The 20,339-nt window shown below is 40.7% G+C and overlaps 1 protein-coding gene across 1 annotated transcript; it reads right to left on the bottom strand.

Moving 5' to 3' along the window:
• Nucleotides 1–1,199: 1,199 nt before the first annotated feature.
• On the bottom strand, nt 1,200–20,227 carry LOC306821864 (rabphilin-3A-like). The gene is made up of 18 exons (XM_079340459.1): nt 19,928–20,227; nt 9,909–9,998; nt 9,780–9,791; nt 9,514–9,639; nt 9,280–9,409; nt 9,048–9,131; nt 8,790–8,958; nt 6,830–7,015; nt 6,543–6,725; nt 4,991–5,070; nt 4,777–4,851; nt 4,240–4,349; nt 3,966–4,092; nt 3,820–3,876; nt 3,545–3,699; nt 3,390–3,471; nt 2,651–2,747; nt 1,200–2,547 (listed from the first exon to the last, which is right to left on the bottom strand). The coding sequence occupies exons 2-18, from the start codon at nt 9,980–9,982 to the stop codon at nt 2,417–2,419; spliced, it is 1,878 nt and encodes a 625-aa protein (XP_079196585.1). The 5' UTR covers nt 9,983–9,998; nt 19,928–20,227; the 3' UTR covers nt 1,200–2,416.
• Nucleotides 20,228–20,339: the final 112 nt, after the last annotated feature.

Below are 20,339 nucleotides of genomic sequence, written 5' to 3'. Positions count from 1 at the left end.
GAAGAAGGCGTGCATACCTTCAGGATAAACGCTTTTCTTATTGGTCCTTATGGAGGCTCGTGAAATTTATGACACACCTCATCTTTGAATCCGACAGGGCTCAGTGGATGATTGAATCATACCAAAGGTTTGTCTCAGGTCAAAAGCCAAGTTAAATCAAACTAAGTATGACACACAATTTATTAACATTCGATCATTTTATAGCCTACGGACCAGAGGGAGCTACTCACATTAACCCACCACATGACGAGTGCTGAAGACCTGTCTTAACATGTGGCGATTTCTGGCAGGTGCTGAATACACGAGTACAAAGGTGAGATCCTTCACATTCGGTAAATTAATTTATATCTCACACTTATTACAAATTCTGCCTAGTTACATATTCTGTTTTCATCTTCACCAACTTTAAAAACTCTTATCTTAACTCCAAATGCTCCATACACAATGAGGCTTGTAAGCTTTCATTATATTTTTATTGATCTGTGTAAACTCTGCAAAATCTTTACATGCACACTTATTTGCAAACATACATTTGTCCAGTGCATGCACTATCTATGTACAAATACAGAGATAAAGCAAGAAACATTCCACTTAGCTGCAGAATCATGTTTTAGACAGCTGTACGTTTAGCTCAGAGAGAAGGCTGTTAAAAAAACCCTATTGATTATAATTCTTCATCATCTGATGATCATTGCAGCAGTAGCACAACATAGGACAGTGTGTGTGATGCTACTGGTGGGTATTTCACTGCCATAGGGCAGGTTTAGTAGCTGTGCAGAGTAAACAAGACACTTACGTTGAATGTGTAAGCACAGAAAGTCATTCAAAGAGCGAGAATCATCTCAGTGTTTGCTACTGATTCATTTGGCTGAAGTATGTTTGTTGATGTGCTCAGTGTGGATGCAGTCAATTTAGATCACACCATAGTCATGCAGATTATGGCCTCTTGTGTATGACATATTAACAGGAATGTTATGGGCAAGAGTGTAAACATTAATGAATTACAATAGCATTTATTTCTTACAAAGAATATATATCTTGAACCACAAGACTTTCATGCATAGGTTTTTTTGTTTTTCTTTATACTGACCTTGGAATAACTTGCAATCAGCTGTATAAATTGAGTTCATTCCACTCTGTAAAGTGTGCTTTCCTTCTTTTGCTGTGATTAATAAACTAACACACACTAAAGCCTCATATGATTGGGATGTGGAACAGGAGAACGAGCCCTGCTTTGTGCAATATGGTGCGTTGGGGTGAAAGTGGGCCATGGCTGCCCGAGGCACACCAGAGTCACGAGCACAGTGCATGCAGGTAAAGCTGCACATACTTATGACATAACCCATATCACCTTTTCTCCTTGGAAAGGGGATTCTCTATGAGACCCGACCGTGTGCATTTTTTGTAAACACAACTGTAGAAAACCTTTGAGGTGTCAGAGTAAACCACAAGCTTCAGAAGAGCAGAGGTAGCAGGAGGAAATGCCCTTTTCCTGCCCAGAATCAAGATTCAAGATTTAAATCTTGAATTCTCACTACAACTAAGAATAATAGTTTGTGTTTCAGTTTTTTCTGATCACAGTTAACTTTCTACAAATCAAATCTCACAGCTTGGCCTAAGCATACATAAAAACTTCTAATGCTCAACTAAGTGTGCCATAATTCTAAATCACAAATTAACAGCAAATGATGAAAGAATCATCTAGCTCATGGTCCACTGACTTATGACTCATCTGTATAGGAGACGTCTAGCCTAACCTGAGCAATGTATCAGTATGTAAACATTTCTTCACGGGAATATACAAAATGCTGAGGACAGTGGGCACAGGTGAAATATTTGAAGGTGCAGCTGCATGTTTCCTTACATCTGGGGGCTTGGCATGCAAATATAGTTGAAGTGGTAGATTACAACATGTCATCGCGTAACAAATTATAAGAAAAAAAAAACCCTGACAGTCTAATAAATCGTAAGAATGCGCTCAATCAAAGCTTTTAGAGTCTTTAAACATTGATTTTGACCTCATATGCCATAACATATTGCTATTTGTGTTCTGTGTCAGTGCAATTACTCATCTTTATTTTCTGAAGCAAAGAATGTGTCAAGTTCAGTATGCTACACAACATCATGGAGGCATGATTGGTCTGTGTGTAGCTCTTCATTGAAGTGTGTTTGTGACATTTCTAGTTCTTTGACGCTATGATTTGTCCGAGAGGCAGATTCATTACCAGCACAGGCAGAGCAACTGTTAGTAAGAGGACAGGAAAGAAGAGTATACAGAACCGGGGGTTAAGGATGCAAGTAAGCCTCTGTGCTGGTCAGAGAGTGAAAGTGAAGACAAAACAGAAGAAAAGTGCATTAAGATATGAATGCAAACCAAGTAGGGAGGCGAGGTTTAAGCTCATTCTGTGGTATGTGGTTAATCACTAGCAGTGTGATTCTCGTTATACAAGGTGTGCCAGCGCTCAATCCTCTTGTCCTTGTTCTTTAAACACTCGTACCAGTGCTTCAGCTGTTCTCCTTTGGCAGTGATACCCAGCCGACAGCCACCTGTCGAGAAGGGAGGGAGGGAGGCGAGAAAAGGTAGCCGGTCAGCAGGTGATAGTTTCATTTACGATGCATCAGAGCGACGATCCATTAAAGCTATATTTACCAATGTAGTCATTGGACTTCCCAATATCGTAATCCCACACAGAGATGTCTAAACTCTTCTTGGCCAGTTCGCTGTGTTTGATGTCGTAGCTGAATTCCTGAAATGGAATTGAGACAATAATCTGAAGAGGGCACTTCCAGACTTTTTTTATTAACATAATTATTCCATTATAATTTCAAGATTTGCTCATTTTGGCAACACTTTTAGTAAATAACTTGGTATTGATGTAGCAGTTTTTTTATGTTGAGTATACATTACTATTTGCATCTTGCAAACAGTTTAAATTTAAGCAAAGCTTTATTTTTCTGTGAAAACAGTCAGGTGTTGTTAGGGCAAAGATTAAGTTTTAGCCTATGTAAACTGAAAAAAAATGCATATCAATTGTTGTTTGGATTAGCGATAATTTATGATTTATGATCATATTATCTATCTATCTATCTATATATATATATATATATATATATATTATTTATTATTTAATGATCTAATGAGTGTTAATTATTGACATTAAGTCATAGTGAAATCAAATTTGTCAATAGTTTAAATCAGTTTGTCAATAAATTAGTTTCATGTATTAAATCTTTTTGAGACATGCATTGTTTAAACTACTCACTGTATAATGAGCAACATTTAATTTTATAATTTAAAGCCTTATTGAAAAAAGTACTTTTTACTTTTCGTTTTTACAACATTTGCTTGCTTATACGTCCTTTCACTAATTTCATCCAACCTTACAAACCTCATTAAATTCTGGGTTCAGAGTCCTCTTTTTGATTTGTGTTTTGCACTTTCCCTTCTTCCCCATGTCAGGTTTCAGACATCTGTGAAATGCACACACACATTATTACACGTATGACACTTCTTGAGACTCAATCTGATTTAGTTTTTACCTACATTTTAACATATGGGTCAGAGTAGCCATTAGCGTCCATTGCAGCTAGATGAACGCAGCGCACAACACCCACGATGAGACGGCTGGTCTGGGTGCTGTACATGAGGGACATCAGAATCCGTCCACGCTCCTCCACCTCTCCGCCCTCCTTCCCTGTCTACAGTCATACAGAGGAGAGACGGAAAAAGGGTTTAGTGGGGTTTCGTGATAATAGTTGTGTGAACTACTAAAGGAATCTGTCATGTTTGGACATGCTGGGGGGGGAAAAAAGCATTGCCTCATCCTCATAGAGAGCGATGCCTCTGGCTCCCCCGGCTGTTGCAGTCCTCTTCGTCTAAAAGGTGGAACGAGATTAAGGCAGGTCAATAAGAGATTCAGACAAGGAAACAAGGCAGCGTTTAAACGTAATTGAGTTTCACTCACAGGGACAACTCTCTCGAGACACACGTTGAAGTTTTTCTTCTGGTTCATCTTCAGCTTCTTCAGCGCCACTCGGGTTTCCCCAATAAACTCATTATGCCCAAACTTATCTTCATCACAAACGGAGAGCCTGCAGAAATCAAAAGAAAATCTTAATCATAGAGACCCTTATACACCCTCAAAACAGTTCACTCAGGACATCTTATCTTTGAAACATCAATACAAGACAGTTGTAGCTAAGTGAGTGATTTAGATTAGACTGTCTGAGATACACCACCTGAGGGTTTTACGCTGCATGTCCTCATCTGTCAAGCCGTGGTAGGTGAGCGTCTCATTCCACGCAGGGTTGCGGGTGTTTCTCAGGGTTTTTGTGCGCAGTTTGTTAGACTGATGCAGGGTAAATCGGGACAAAGAAATGGAAATATCTTGAGGCAAGTTACCACGACACATGATCTTACACCTCTGTGGTTTGTGGTGTTTTCTCAGGGAATAGCTACATGCTGCTACTTCCCTCCAATCAAGCACACTTTTTCATCACAGCTGTACAACCCTATGTACTTAATGTACACATGCAATTATACTTCAATAGAATGTTTTACTTATTTATCATTTCTAATGATCTATGGCTTGACATCATTCTGTGCATGTTTTTGTTTCAAACCACTGGGTGTCAGGCTTGAGCTTGCAGAAAAGCCTCTCATCAAATCAAGGCTTAATAAAATCACCACCCTTCCTCTTGTCCTTAGCAGGATATTAATGTAATAAATCTTTCAAAAGAGGTAAAAGCTCAACGTAGGAAAGGTGTGTTCTCTACCTTACTCGCCCCTGGCAGCAGATGAAGCTTCACATAAGGATCTGCTAGTCCATTTGAGTCCATGGGCTTCAGTCCCTGAGGAGAAACAGAGATCCAAGACCATCACATCATTGAATACAGCAATTAAGCTAAAGGGCCATTCAGGAACATTTTAAAATAAAGCACTTGATGATAATCATCCCTTTGTGTGCAAGAATGAGGAGAAGAGTGGTACCTTTGCTTTGAGGATACTACAGATGAGGCTGTTGCTCTCCTGTTCATAGTGCAGACTAAACTCTAGAGAGCCCAGAGTGGCTGCAAGAGACCCAGACCATCGTTACATTAGACTCCAGAGAGACAGCAAGTCTGTGCTTAAGTAATTAAGAGTTTAAAAACAGGGAGACCATCTCCTGTAATAAAGCAACACTCGGTAAGTAACAGAAGTGAGAGTATAAGTACAAGCAATTTAAATAACCATAAAGGACTGACAAAAAAAAAAAAGAACAAATAAGTCTAGACCTTGACTCATAAAACATTCACAACATTTTGTGTACCTAAGATAGGTAGGAGAAATGGAGAGAAATACAAGGCAGAAGCATATAACATTCAATAAATCAAACAAGAACTCATGTCTCACAGGAAGACGTTCAGAAAATGATGTTCTGGGTAAGAAGGAAAGTCTGCCCACACATATTTTCTTTGGAGGCGTTTCATTGCCTAGCGTAGCTCTTTGGGGACAAAATGATCAAATGTCATTTTGTTAATTTTCTTTCATAACTTAATTTCTCTGGGCTCAGATTCAGAACAAACTCAAAGACACAGAGCTTTTCTAAAAACCAAGAATACTTAACAACTGTGATTTCTGTACCTCTTTAGATGTACAGACATTATTTAGCTTATTCCCTGGTCCTGAGGACAGTCAGAGCTGATAGAGTAAGGCTTTTTTTCTCCACAAACAGGACATTTAGATCAACTATACTGAAGAAGTATTAACCAGCTAAGTACAAAGGGACTGAACAGGTCTAACGATCAAATCTCTGCAGAGAACAGGCAAATGAAAAACCACGGCTATATTTCCCATTTTCACTCCCTACTCATGGGGATTGGGTCAAACACAAGGGGAATCTATATCCTGTTAGCCTTGTTGTATTTCAAATTATTTGCACAGCTTCATATTCCCGGACCTTAAAAAAATAAATTAGCAGCCAATTCCCCGGAAAGCAAAAGAAAAGCTGTTTGATGCTGCAGGCACAGAACATGTATGGCACCATTCTTATCATTAAAATAGGAAATGGGTGGGTATTTGGGGCGGGGGGGGGGGGGGGGACTACGCTACTTATACATCTCTATTGATTGATTCACATTGTCCTCTAATATTGTTTGGTGCTCCAATAACAAATAGTTTTTATCATTTGTCTTGTCCTACTCAGATCAATACAAGCTGCCAGAATGATGCGTGCTGTTTGTGAGGACAATTGAGCAACTTGTGGATTTGAATTATTACCAGCAGACTAACATAGTATGACTACAAATTTTAAAGAGGCACAGAGATGGTGCTTTTATGAGGTAATCAATACAAAACACTGTATGTTGAATTAGGTTTACATTTACAAAACATGTCTGCTAAATTAATTTTAGCATTGTAGTATAATAAAGACCTCAATGTGTTGCTTTTAATCTGATGTGAGGAGAAAGAAAATAGTGATGTCAAGGTGACCGTGAGTTGAAATTAAACTAGACACCTTACACATTAGTCTATGAGAAGAGTGAGCAGATGGTGTACTCACTGGCTTCATCAGAGTCATAGTCGTTTGTTTCTTCCTCCTCCTCAGCTTGGGGAGGTTGCTGACGTGTGGGAGGAGCACCGTAGGCGGCCGCCTGCCTCCTGTCATCTCTGACTGCAGGGGGCGCTCTCTGCTCTTGAGGAACTGCGCCAGAAGAGTAGGACCCTCCATCTCCTGCAGCTGGTCCTACAATCACGTTAAATCAGCTAAGACTGCACAAAATTACCGCACTCGGAGATGCAATATTCATGTAAACCATGGGACTACATGGTGTCCTTGCTGCCTCGTACCCTGCTGGGCCATGCTAGTTGACGCAGCAGACTGAGGTCTGGAACTCTGCACGGGTACCATCTTCTTCATCACCACTGGGCTGCCCTGTCCTGCCTCTTCAGGGCCAGCCCCACCCGTGGCCATGCGCGCAACTGATGGTTTAGGGGCCACAGGTGGGTAACCAGCACGGCCCTGCTGCTCTGGTCCTAAAAATAAGCATGAAAAGAATAATACAGTAAACACACAGACACATAGAATACATAAGGGAGAAGGGAATAATCACACCACTTCAGGCTCCTACTGCAGTGGAATCTGTAATACTCCCTAGTCTCTCTGGATACTTTTGATGTTGCAGCTTTTTCGTTGCAAAAGGCAATGACCTACATACACTACAACAAGCTGTGGCAGCCAACTACTGTATATGCAGTAACTTTATAGTCTGCTTGAGCCTTACACATCTCCATTTTGGGAAAAACACATTGCTCAGTCAGGTAATCACGCTCCAAGAGTTAAATGGTACAATGTGACCCATTATGCCAGCACCACTTGAAGGCTCATCCCATGCCACAGCATGCGCCTTCCAAACACTTAATTGAGCTCTTCATCCTCCCTTTCCTGCAACAGTGGGCGGTGCAGCTGAATTTGGGAAGCAGAAGAAAAGTTGGATGGTGTAGTAAAAAAGCAATGAGAGGCAGGGATACTACGACCTGTGAGCAGATGCTGATATAACTAAAATAAAAAGGTGGGAACTCAAAACCTAGTTTTATGTACATTTGATTCTCTCTGATATGAGTAAATATACAGCATACTTTGTATGTTTTTTTTGCTGGTTTAATTGGTCAAAACTGAACCAAAAGGAAAAAACTGTAGAGAGGGAGGACCTTTTTGGCTACCAATTGACCAATATTGAATGACTGTGTGATTTTGGTTCTCATCCTTATTGTTGTTGCCTGTTTAGTCACACCTTCAAATCTTTCTTCTGTATGATTTTATGGTGGTTGGCATCCAAGAAGTTGCAATATTATACTGTCAGCTACTGAATAACAAGAGCTATATAGTAAAATGTATTTACAGTGTACACCCAGTGATACCTCTCAGATACTTGTCCCTTTCTATTACCCAGACACAGTTGCCTGGGATTGTAAAGTTTCTTCTCTCAAACTCGTGTCCAATTCCTACCCACTAATATCAACAATGTCCAAAAATGTCCAAGACCATTTAATGAGTTCTGATTTAACCTGTAAAGCTGCAGCACAGATTGACTATCAAGATGCAAGAAAACATTTTTTGTTCATGCAAATATTTTGCTCGTTTCCAGACTTTTCTTGTTCCCCTTCTTTTTGACGCCTTTGGTTCTAATCCTATTCACTTTTCCTTTCTTGATTCATTTTGGACATTGTGGAGCCACAGTGAAGTGATTCCCCTTGCAGTGTGAACATACAGTCAGATCTTTTTGTATGTAACATTTATCATAACAGTGGTTTTCTCCATTGTCCATCTTACATGGCCACAGACCACCCTATCCTCCTCTCCTTTGGTCAAAGCAAGAAGCAGTAGACACAACTGTAGACTTTGAATATTTTCATTTTCCTTGCTTTTTTTTTTTTTTTTTTTTTAACAGAACCTTCTTTATGGTCAGGATCTCTCTTGGGTGCTCTCTCCCATGTTCCTGTTTCCCTATTAAACAAGCTGATTTCTGAACAGTTGTAGGCCTTTGGTAGCTATAGTTTCCTCACCTTTATAATATAAATTTAAAGCAGCTCTGCTGAACAATGGAAGTCTCCAAAGCTGTTTGGGTCTTGTAGAATCATTCAAAAACATTAAGAAATAAATTTATCTGAAAGTCAACTGTTTGTAAAAATGTCCAACAAGTTAGCCACAAATAGTGACCAGTACCTGAAAGACCCCGAGTGTAAAGGTGTTTAATGAATGAAAATACTGCAGACAAAAGATGAAAGAGAAAGTCTGGGCTGTGTCTACCTGATGGTTGTGGTTGGCTTGTTGCCTCTTGGGACTTGGAGGCATAGGGTTCCTGAGGCTCTGCTGCCTCTTGGGTATGTGTCTCTTTTTGTTTAGATAATGGCATTGGCGATGGCAGGAAATGCTTGGGGAAACCTTTGAAGAACCAGGCACCAGACCTCTTCCACACCTACGAAAAAAATGAAAAGCTAAACCTGTCACATGATTTCCTGTGACGTATTTGATTATTTCATACGTTCACAAGCGTAGCGCACCCACCTCTCGCTGTTCTCTGCAGATCTTGCATAGCCACACAGCACGTGGTTTACTGCTACACTGTGTACCACACTTAGTACACATATTCTACAAAGAGAAATATGCTCACCATTACCATTGTTTTACAATTAAACAGTTCATAAACCATGACCTATTACTTTGTGTTATTTCAACTTTACAACATGCAGTGTTTTTATTTTTGCCCTGCTACATTTGCCGAGTCTTCATTAGTTACCTTTTTGCAGTCCTCACACACCACTGAGCTGACACCGGGTGAGCCAAACTGCTCCCCACACAGCAAACAGCGGGAAAGTCCGTCCCCTGCTACAGTCTTCTTCATGTCGTCTAGACGGTTTATTAAGCGCCTGCAGCAGTACAGGGCAAAATATCACTTGAACATAAATGAAATGTTTGTCATAAGGTGATTGCCTATTTTAAACAGATATCTCGATGTTTTAGCGTCTCTTACCCAATTCTTTCCTGCTCCATGGCCTCCATTTTTTCAGCTCGAGCAATCACATTGTTTATGATCTCCTTTTCCTCATCTGTCAGGTCTGGACCAGAACCAGGGCCCTGTTGCACTGTCCAGGTTCCCCTGTCAACCAGAAACATACTGTATGTTAAAGTCACATTGATTTATGACTAAATTAATTATTTCCAACCACAAATGTGCTTCAAATTCAATGTTTGTCTAAATAGAGAAAAATGAATCAATGAATGAGTCAGTTTACTTACTGTTCTTTATCACTGTGTCACAGGTCACACATTAGAGGGATGCAGTTAAAACAAGAGACACACAGTATGGCGTTGGTAGACTTACAGAGAAGGTCAACATTACAAGATTCTTTTTACAGTCAGGCCTACCTGGCATGCATGCTTCTCGGCCTGTCGTTGGACCCCCAGCGATCTGAACTGCTGCTCATCACTGTGTCAGTCATACTGTGCTGTCACAGTCTGCAGGAAAGAAGAAAGAAAGAAAGAAAGAAAGAAAGAAAGAAAGAAAGAAAGAAAGAAAGAAAGAAAGAAAGAATTGAGTTACCATTCAAACCATCTTTCATCAATGTTCTGACAAAAAGAAAACTATGTATTGAGAGCTATTGATATGTTTAGGAATCAAAGGTATATAGTCGTTAATCATCATATTCCTGACTTAATACTGACTTTCTGCAAAATGATAAGCTTAGATTCCATATTATTTGGCAATTATTGATCCCATCCTGATGCAGCCTTTACTAAAAGCCAGTCACAGTCCATCAAAAGGATATGTTGTATATATAACAGTGCTGACTAAACAACAGTCACTGCTCACATACAACTAGCATAAGGGAAATGGTCTTACTTTTCTTCCCATCAAACCACAAACAACAGTAAAAAATCTCGAAAATCCATTGTTGCAGGGAAAACAACAACTACTGTTTTCCTTCTCCTGTTCTTATTTCCCAGTGATTTACATATTAAGTGAGAGAGCCCAAAAAACGTTATCTACCCATGGCAGAGTAAGCACATCTGGTGCCAAACAGCCAATCAGAGCTATCGCCTCCTGCCAAGGCTGTTTTGTAGAATGTATTCACCAGCTATTCAAGCAATAAATGGACACAGGGAAAACTCGAATAACATAACATAAAAACAATGCCCTCTTGCAAAAAAGGGGCGAGTGAAATCATGTGGACGTGGGTGGTGCAGTGTTTAAAATCTAATGTGCTCTCCAAATTGAGGGAGGCAAGGCCAATTATTTCAGCAGCAGTAAGGATTTTCTACCAGTTGGTGTCTACACATTTCAAAGAAACAGATGGTTCCATATAGCAGGAGTGGCTCCATTATGCTGCCAACAGAGAAAGGAGAAAGAGGAGGAGGAGGAGGAGGAGGTGAGTTTATGCTGACAAGGATGACTAAGAGTCTTTTTCTCCAGTGTTTTTAGATTGTTCATGGTATACTTAAAACTAAGTGTTTGCTCAGTCCTCAGACAGTTTTAATCTCTCTTCAAAAATGGTGGGAGTTGGAGTGTGGTCGGGTGTCAGAGGGAGGGCTGATGACAAAGATCTGTAGGAAGTTGTTGTCAATGGGACCTTGCTTTTAATTTCATAGATGGCTGTGCTGTCAGCACGTGATGACAGGAGGTAAGCTTTTGAAAAGGTTTCTGTGAAGGGTGTAAAAAACAGGCCGAGAACTGAGCCCAGTGCAAAGGAAAACTGTGTGTTATCAACAGTATCAATGTAATACGCCGACAATGAAATTTAATCTTGAGAGTGACTTGGTAAAGCTGAAGGATGTCGAAAGAAATCACTGAGGCGCGTGCCCATGGGCAGGCCTGCTCAGGAAGCGCGGGTGCCCCTGCCTGACTGCCTTTAAAGCAACTTCAGCTACTTGCAAGACAGTACACTGGTGAAGTTGGAGCTGCCGCAGGCCCCAGTGTATGTCCTGAGGGGAAGTCGCAGCAGTTTGAGAAGGCCAGCAGGATCTTGAAAGAAAGCAACAAGAGGGAAGAAGAGTCCCTCTTGGGCCTGAAATGTCAAGAAATATGATGAGTGCAGGTATTGTGTTAGAGTGTGGCAGAGACTACTGTATGGAAAGCATAATCAGACTAAATGTAAAATCAATAAGTTTTTCTTGTTACCAGCCTCTCCCCAGCACAATAAATCCTTGGAGAAACTGAAAGAGGTAGCAAAAGAGAGGGTGTGACTGAAACATTTATCCAGCTGCTCTTATTCTGCTGCGTAACGCCGGTCTACGTACCTTTTGAACGTTTAATCTGTTGCGGCTCTAGCTGCAGGACTCAAAGGATGACAACAAATTCACTGCGCTAACAATAGACACTCTTCTCCATCTGATGCTGCTGCTGCTGCATCCAGCCAACAGTGGCAACACAGTCCTCTGGGAGTATTTGTCTTGTTTCACTTTTCAGCAGCCTTCTGACGCTTCAGACATCACTCTGAATGTGCGATATTTATCCCATACACTCAGGCTTCACTCGCCAAAATGAATTATCCCACTTTTGTCTGACATGATTGCATCCTGCAGAGAGGTGGAGAGAGAGAGAGAGAGAGAGAGAGAGAGAGAGAGAGAGAGAGAGAGAGAGAGAGAGAGAGAGAGAGAGAGAGAGAGCGATGGATGGGAGGAGGCATTCAGACTTGGGCTGGGTAATCACTGACTCAGACAAGTCAGAGCGCTCTGGTGTCGGGGGGATGGATGTTACCGCATCACAGAAGTGGACTCTCTGCTGAGGTGACAATCCAATTAGCATTCAGGAGATTGTCTGAAGGATCGTATACACACACACTTCTCCCATAAAGAGCTGCCAGCGCAGGCTTTGATGCTTCTGACACAGAAAAGCACAGCTTGGTTTCATCTACTGTGCTGTCAGGGCGGGTTTAAATCTCAAACGGTTTTCAAAAATTATCTGAGGCCAATTATAATGGGTCGTCTTGACCGAAATGCCATATTGAGCCTTGTTATTTTGCAGTTATGACATCATCATGGTCGTCAGACTATCATTCTCGGTTTTGCAGAGGTTATAAATCCGACTAATCTGCGTCATCTCTGACTCTTACTTGGTGCAACAGTCATCCTGTGAATGTTTTTCCTCCCATATAAAATGAGTCAGACAGGTGGTGGATCCTTCTCCAGGGAGCAGCAGATATTTTTTGAAATGTCACAGAACTCTGGTGACGATGCTCTAAGATGTGACGACCAGCAAAGTGACACCCAGGGATGCAAACAACCACAAAACGTTACCTACAAATACAGCAGACACGAGAAGTAAAAGATCATGTGTGATTTGACAACAGGAAAGCATCGACTTAAGCCAGTTTTCCGAAGAAGTCATGCACCCAGCAGGATCTCTCCTTGATAGAGTTTCACATGGTGGTGGGAGAGCACCAGTTTAGGAACCTCAATCCCCTCCTCAGGACCTGAGAGGAAAGTCAACACAAATCTGCATCTATACATCTCAAGGGATGTATACAAATAGAACTCCTAGGGCGCACACCCTACACATTTTAAATCCATTTTTAGAAACACAGTGATGCATTCTCCTTGAATACTTGAAGTGAATTCTCAGCACAAAGAAACTAGCTTTCTAACTCTTATTATCAGGCGCTTTCACAGATTTACACTGTTGTGAGACTTTGAATAGCAGGTGTATGAGTCATTACTGCAGAAGACGGAGAAGGAGCAGCCGGGAATCAAAGCACCTTGTTACAGCCAACAGCCTGATGTTTCTTTTTTTTTTTCTAAGACTGAGCTTCTTGCCTGAGGAAACATGAACTGAATAAAGCGTGGAGAGTGACAAAAAGGCAATGGGGCATTGATAGATTGAGCCAACATGGATCGTTATGGATACAGCACTGAGTGAGAGCCCAAGGGAGTTAGGGACAGAGGCATCACACTTCTACTAAGATCAGCATTAAACAATATAAGCAATGTTTTTTTTGTTTTTTCAAGGAAAGTCTATTTGATTTCTTCCTATAGTCTGCTTTGTGTCCCATTTGTTAACTCGTATTAAACATAAAGAAACTTAATTCCAGGACAACAATTCCCTCGCCGTCTTCGAAGAAGGACAATCTTGAAATGGGTTAATGAGCATTGGCGATCAATGCAAAGTCCCACAATTGGTTTCACTCTTTAATCAGGCCTCCATTTATATTTTGTTGCCTAAGGCTAAAACATACTTACGTGTAATGGAGGTCCCTTTAAAGCTCTGCTGAAGCATACCACAGAGTCATTCACCAATAAGCCTTGCTATTGGCCACTGCAGGGTCCCTGCAGGCTCAGATCAGCACTTTGCTCCAAAACCACTTTCCAAGGTGCTGATGCTAAGTAGATGACAAATTGACATCCATGCCAGCCCTGCATATCCATCATACAAATTATTCAATAATCCTGGTGAACCCATACACAATTTTTCTAGGTTGCTGTAACCATTAATGTTTCATCAGTTATATCACACTGTGCTTTTTCCTATTAAAATCCCCAATTACCTTGCAACTCACACATTTTTTTCCCTGTGATGGGAGAACTATAGTGTAGCTACAACATCTTTTAAACATAGCCATTGCAAGGCGTATACTGCCTGGTGTGACCTCATTCATAATGTATCATGTTGCAGAACCATAAACAATGCGGTTAAACCAACACACAGAAAAGGATCATCTATTCAAAAGTAATAGTTATTGTGCAGCATGGATGACTGGTTTAAATTAACGTCATACTGTATCTTCTCTTTTAACAAGTTCTGCAATGAAAACAAATTGAATTATTAAAAATCATGAAAAAAAACTGGGATACAATAAAAAAAACCCTAAAGGATCAAAAAACATCTTTAAAAAGCTGGGTAGTGAAATTATGAGGAAAAGAACCTTTTTCATTTTTACGTTTCTTTCCCTACCATATGCTTTGGCGGTAACCCAGATTGTTTTATGTTTCATGAAACAGAAAACAGCCTGTGCTCCTCAGACAGGAGAGTCTTGGCTTGTCTTCACTTTCAACTCGAGTCCTGTGGTGATCTGGAACATCATTCATGAGCATGGAAGACTGAAAAATGTCTTTGCACCTTATATAGATACAGATTTATCCCATTCAAACTGATAAGATTAATATGAATGAAATGGAAAAGACAAAAGGCTCTCGATATTAAATACACACGAGTCATGATTATCATTGGCAAACGCACTAGACATATTGGACTTCAAAACAGAGGTTCGCAATGTTAAAAAATATACAAATACTTACCAAAAAGGTTAAAGTCAAAGTAACATCGTAGTGAGTCTTGCTATGTTACTGTTGGGTTATGAGTTATATACCCTTCACAAAAACAATATAAAGCATGTACTAGCTTGTTGATTTGTGTAAAGCCCGCTTTTGGGACTAGTTTGTAGGATCAAGTGGCATCTAATGTTGAGGGGGCAGTGTCCAACTTGTCCAAGTGTTTGGTTTACCTTGTGAAGCAGTCCTGTGTTGGTTAGGTTCAGATACTGAAACGACTTGGTTGGCTTCCACCCTAATGGCAACGATTTGAATAATCCAGCAAGTAGGCTAACTGTCATTTTGACAGCTCCATGCTTTACTTAGCTGTGTCATTATAGCAATGTAAAAGCAACAACCACCCAGTCTGTTAACTTAACAACAAAATAAAACAAAGGGCAAAAAAGAAAAGTCAGTGTTAATTGTCCACAAGAGGTTCAACCTGCCAAAGACTATGATGGTGCACTTCTACACTGCCAACATTGAGTCCATCTTCTCCTCGTCCATCACAGTCTGTTACGCTGCAGCCACAGCAAATGAAAAAGTGCAGGCTGCAGCGTATCATCTGCTGTGTAGAGGAGGTGATCGGCTGCAGCCTACCATCTCTCCACGAGCTGCACACCTCCAGGACCCTGAGGCGTGCAGGTACGATCATGGCCGACCCCTCTCACCCTGCACATGGGCTGTTTGAGACTCTCCCCTCTGGTAAGAGGCTGAAAACATCACAGTAATGTGGATGCTGAAACTGTTTTCGTGTGTTACATAATGCCCACTGGACTTTAAAATGCATTTTATTGCATGCACTTTATTGTACCTTTTGTATATTTTCTATTTTTTCATTGTTCTTTATATTTGACAATTTACAAATTCTATTTTAGATATTGGAAATTTCTTTTAAGTTTTTTATTTTATTTAAGTTCTTGCAATTTTGGCTTTATTTCCCTTATAAACAGTTTTTGCACCAATACACCAAAACAAATTCCTAGTATCAAAAATCCGAGTTGTCTCACTGACTTAGTTAGTAAAATCACGTAAAAAAGTAGTTTTCGTGGTAAGTTTGTTTCCCTCTGATGCTCTTCAGCAGGGCTTTGTTTTTTGTCTTTATGCACCGCCACTTTACCGAATAAAATGATTGTGACCAGATTTGAAACACTAAAAAAGTAGTCAGCCAGAAATTCCCAGTTTACTTTTGGCACTAAAGGAAAACTCGTAAACAGAAGGAAAACATGTAAAACACAAGTATAGAAACCTTGTATTTCATGACCAAATCTGATTTGACTGACAACAGTCAGGAATATATCTTGGCTTAAGTTAAAATAAATAACCAAAATGTCTCTTATAATGTCCCAAAAATGTCCATAGGGTCCTGCATGTTCAGATATCAAATTCATATGGCATTTAAGTTGATATTGTGCTCCCTAAAATTTAACTGGAGACTATAACCAACTATAGCAGGGGTGGGAAACTGGTGCCATATGTGGCCCCCCATCAACCATCAACATGGCCTTCAGGACATTTCTTTAATTGGAAACATGAAGAAAACATGACACAATCTGCCATGAAAACCAGAAATATATGTAAAACATGAATAAATGGTCTAATGCTCACAGCCTCACACACTAGGCATGCAGGGAGACTAGTGGGGTTTACAAGAGGTAGCCACCCATTCCAAGTTGCATGACAAAACCATCCACCCTCCTGAGATGGCACAGCAAAGCCTGGGCCTATAAGATAGTAAAGCACTGCACCAAGAAAACCCTCCACTGCGGGAGGAAAACATCACTCAGCATTTTTTTAATTATTTACAACTCCCGCCCCCTATTGCTTTTCACTCCTCTTTAGTGCATTCGTGCTTGCTTTACGTACTTGGATCTTTATGGAAAGAACGGAGGATCTGTGTAATTCAGAGAGGGTCAGAGAGATTGAGAAATTACCAAACTCTATTTGGGGAAACAGTAAGGATGTTTGCTGTTGTTTAGGTCTGATTCATCGACAAATTATCCGTGTATTCAGTCAGAAAATGACGTTGACGAGGACCATCTGTGGAACCATCTGTGACTCTTCACCTCTCCAATCTAAGAGTGTTGCACCGATTGGAATACACACAAATACATGCTCTAAACAGGAAGGGCTCCAGGTCCCGCATGGCTGGAGAACAAACAGGAAAGACCCTCCAGTGACCAACAAGCCACCATGCTGTTATCCTGCTACCACTTTTGGACCAATGCAACTGACCTAAACTGGCTGGTCTACGTTATGTGTCATTCGTGAATTAACACAATACACAACTGAATGAGCGGTCCACCTCCTGCTTGTCTCATCTCTAGTGATAATCCTTACATTAAGCAGAGAAATGTCCACATCTTCTAAGACACTTTGATGTAACTCAGAGGCTTCTTTTTTTTTTTTTATTAATTTATTATTATTTATTTATTTTGACCAAAAAAAACACCACCACCCAAACAGAACAAAACAAAACAAGCAAACAATATAACCGGATCAGAGGCTTCTTTCATCTGGACATGAAGCACTCAATTAACTGCACTCCAGAAAAAGCCTGCAGTAATTCTCAAATTTACCTGGCAGATGGTGATTCCTCCCTATATGCCCGTGAAGTAAGAGGTAGGACTTCAAGAACTGGCTATAGATGCATGGGCCAGTAATGCTCCTTCAATTTCCTCCCATCTTATCTCAGGGAAACAAGTACTACCAGACAGGGGCATTAAATCAGCCAGTAAAGGTCTGTCGTAAAGACACTAAGCATCTGTTCTCTACAAATGAGAAGTGACCTGCAGCTGGTGGTCAGTACAGATAAACTACATGGCTCTGAACATATAAAGAAACCAGTCAGACCTCATATCAATCCCTGTGTAATGGCTGTGAATCTGTGTCTGCTCTGTTCTGTTTTGGAGATCTGGCACGGTTCAGCAGCTGGATATTTGACGCTCCCACTTGTCCCACCAGCAAATGCGCAGGTACAACACTCCTGGGGGTTTTTAACAAATGTCTTTTGGAAAAAGAGAGCCTCCTCTCGTCTAAAACAGTGCAACACTAAAAATAAACTGTGGCCAAACTTCTGAGATAAACAGACCTTGCTGGGATGCTCAGTCATTAGACTTAAAATGCTAAGTTTGTTTGTCTGACATCACTCTGAGCTGCAGCTACAGCATATGCACAGAGATGATTATAATCAGTCGGATAAAAGGGCAAAAGTCGATTATTATTTTTTTTGGGGGGGGGGGGGATTTCTAACTCTTTTCTCCCTTGTGAAGAACGTTCATTATGTTTATCTTTTTCAATATGCCATGGTATTTATGCAAATCCAATCACCAGTTTAAGACAGGCTGTCAAATGATTCACTTCCAGGATTTCAAGACAAAGCCACTCCCTTCTGATGCTCAGCCACAAAAAAAATGATTTATTTTTTTTAATCACCAAGGCAGGGAACAGAAAGAAAAACACATTTAGAGTAAAACATGCTATTTGGGTTTTGAGCTCCATTTATGGTTTGTGAAGAGCTCAGAGATACATAGAGTCATGCACCTTTACCAACAGTGACCATGGAAACTGCAAGACCAGAAGAATCACAATGATTAAAAGCTATGTGTCCAAAAGTCTATTTTTTTAAGTCCATGATACCTGTGTCAAATTTCAAAGCCTGTGCAGAATTGTTGCAGTAAGAGTGTAATAGTGGATTATATCTTATATCAATAAACACCTTACAACAACAACAGAGGAAAACAGATAAAGACTAGGGATTATGGGTACAGTAGGCGTGTATTCCTCACCTTTAAATAATGCAGTTAGTGTGCAGAGCACTTACTTCATCTCTCCATCGTTTTTTAACCTTTTCCCTTAACACCTGTGTTGCCTGGTGCTTTGCCATTTTCATTTTCTCTTGTTTCATGAGACGAAGAAGAAGCCTAAGAATCAATTTACCTCTTTTGTCTCTAAATCAGCTCTTTCTCTGAACAGAAAAAAAAGAGGGTTGGCAGAGACACAGAAACCCAGAGAGAGAGGAACCAGCAGAAGGGTGTCGTCCAATCACTACTGTGGTTGCTCATGTGAGAGGAGGCAGCTGCAGATATCTCCCTGACTGTTCATTCAGTCTTTTCCTCCCCTCCCCCATTTAATCCCCCATGCTTCAGGTCTGTAGGAGGAGTTGGTGATGGTTGAACTGAGAGGCAGCTTCTTTTTTCTGTTCTCCTTCCATATTAAAATGAGAATAAATGAACCAAAGGGTCTGTTTACAACACATTTTGCGCTGGCCCACGAATTGTAACAACCTACGGCTGCAGGATGAGGTAATATCACAACAAGTAGACGATTGTAGCACCTGTACTGTGGAACAGCTGGAGTTGAGAGCTGCCCTGCCCACATCAGCATTTCAAGCATCACTTATCTTTTTTGTCCTAGTCTGCAGGCACATCAAACCCCAGCGTGCACTCCTAAAAATCCTGCAGCAACGCCCAGGGACTGCAACCACAGTCTCCCACATGACTTACCAGGTCTGTTTTCTCATATCAGATCTGGAACAAGGAAGCAGGAACCCAGCCAGCAAGTTATTTATTTCAATTAATCAAACGGGGACCTAGAAAAGCCTATGGCGTTACACTCAAGGTAACATTTATCGGCCATTGTTGAATAAAACTAAGGACATAACCACAACACCAAAGCATGCTGTAGTAAAATCAGTGCAACAATTGAAAAATAGGAATCTCTACCAACGCCTCTGCATGACATATTCTACAGCAGAGCAGTGTTTGCAGTGACAAGGGGATCAAAAAAATGTTCATACACTTCTTTTTCAAAAACCTCATAGGTGAATTAGCAGAAGCTCCAGGCATTGTGAGTTGCACTGAATGGAATTCACACATAATAGTGTAAATGACTAAGGCACATAAAGTCAACTACAATGTGTGCAATCAAATCTATAGACACAGACAATTAAATATGTTTACTCATAACAGATCATTTCCACTCCCTCCCTCTCATCTGAATGAAATGCTGCATTCATTCAACTTGTAAGTGAGAAATACAAATATAATAAGTCACTGGAAAAACGCAGTAACCCAGTCATGATGATTATTTGTAAATGATGTAATGTTAGAAAATCCTTCGGGGGAAATAATAAAGCATCCTACCTGAGAATCCAGCACTGCTTGTCTCCCCCCCTCTCTCTCTCTCGGGGAGCTGTCAGGGAATGATGCGGACTAAATATCTGTGCAGCTTCTGGATGCGATCACAGAGTCAGTCATTGGGCATGGCGCCTGGCACCAAAACGGAGCTTTTATTTTAAATGTATTTTTGCCCAGCAGAGTAGCCTAGTCTGTGTTGCAAGAGGCAAAGCGGACCTCCACAATGCGTGGGAACTTGTCTCCTCTTCTGCGTGAGCATGGAAAGCCCTTGGTACCCTGGGAAGGAAACCCCTGGATCTGAAGTGATAACACGGACGCTTAAGTGGATAGGCATCACCTGATCCGATCTTCTTTGTAGCAGCGAGTAGTCTAAATTTGGCTCCCCGTCAATGCAGCTTTATTGAGAAATCACTGTCAC

Source organism: Symphodus melops (genome assembly GCF_947650265.1).
Source record: "Symphodus melops genome assembly, chromosome: 1".
Taxonomy (NCBI): domain Eukaryota; kingdom Metazoa; phylum Chordata; class Actinopteri; order Labriformes; family Labridae; genus Symphodus; species Symphodus melops.
The sequence above is the reverse complement of the archived record's forward strand: the minus strand, read 5'-3'. Positions and strand labels throughout refer to the sequence as shown.

Coding starts and splice junctions, on each gene's coding strand:
- LOC306821864 (XM_079340459.1), bottom strand. CDS start 9,982: ATGACTGACACAGTGATGAGCAGCAGTTCAGATCGCTGGGGGTCCAAC. Junction 7,016..8,789: donor AAGCCAACCACAACCATCAG/GTAGACACAGCC, acceptor GCTTATTTTTAG/GACCAGAGCAGCAGGGCCGT. Junction 2,548..2,650: donor GAAGTCCAATGACTACATTG/GTAAATATAGCT, acceptor CCTTCTCGACAG/GTGGCTGTCGGCTGGGTATC.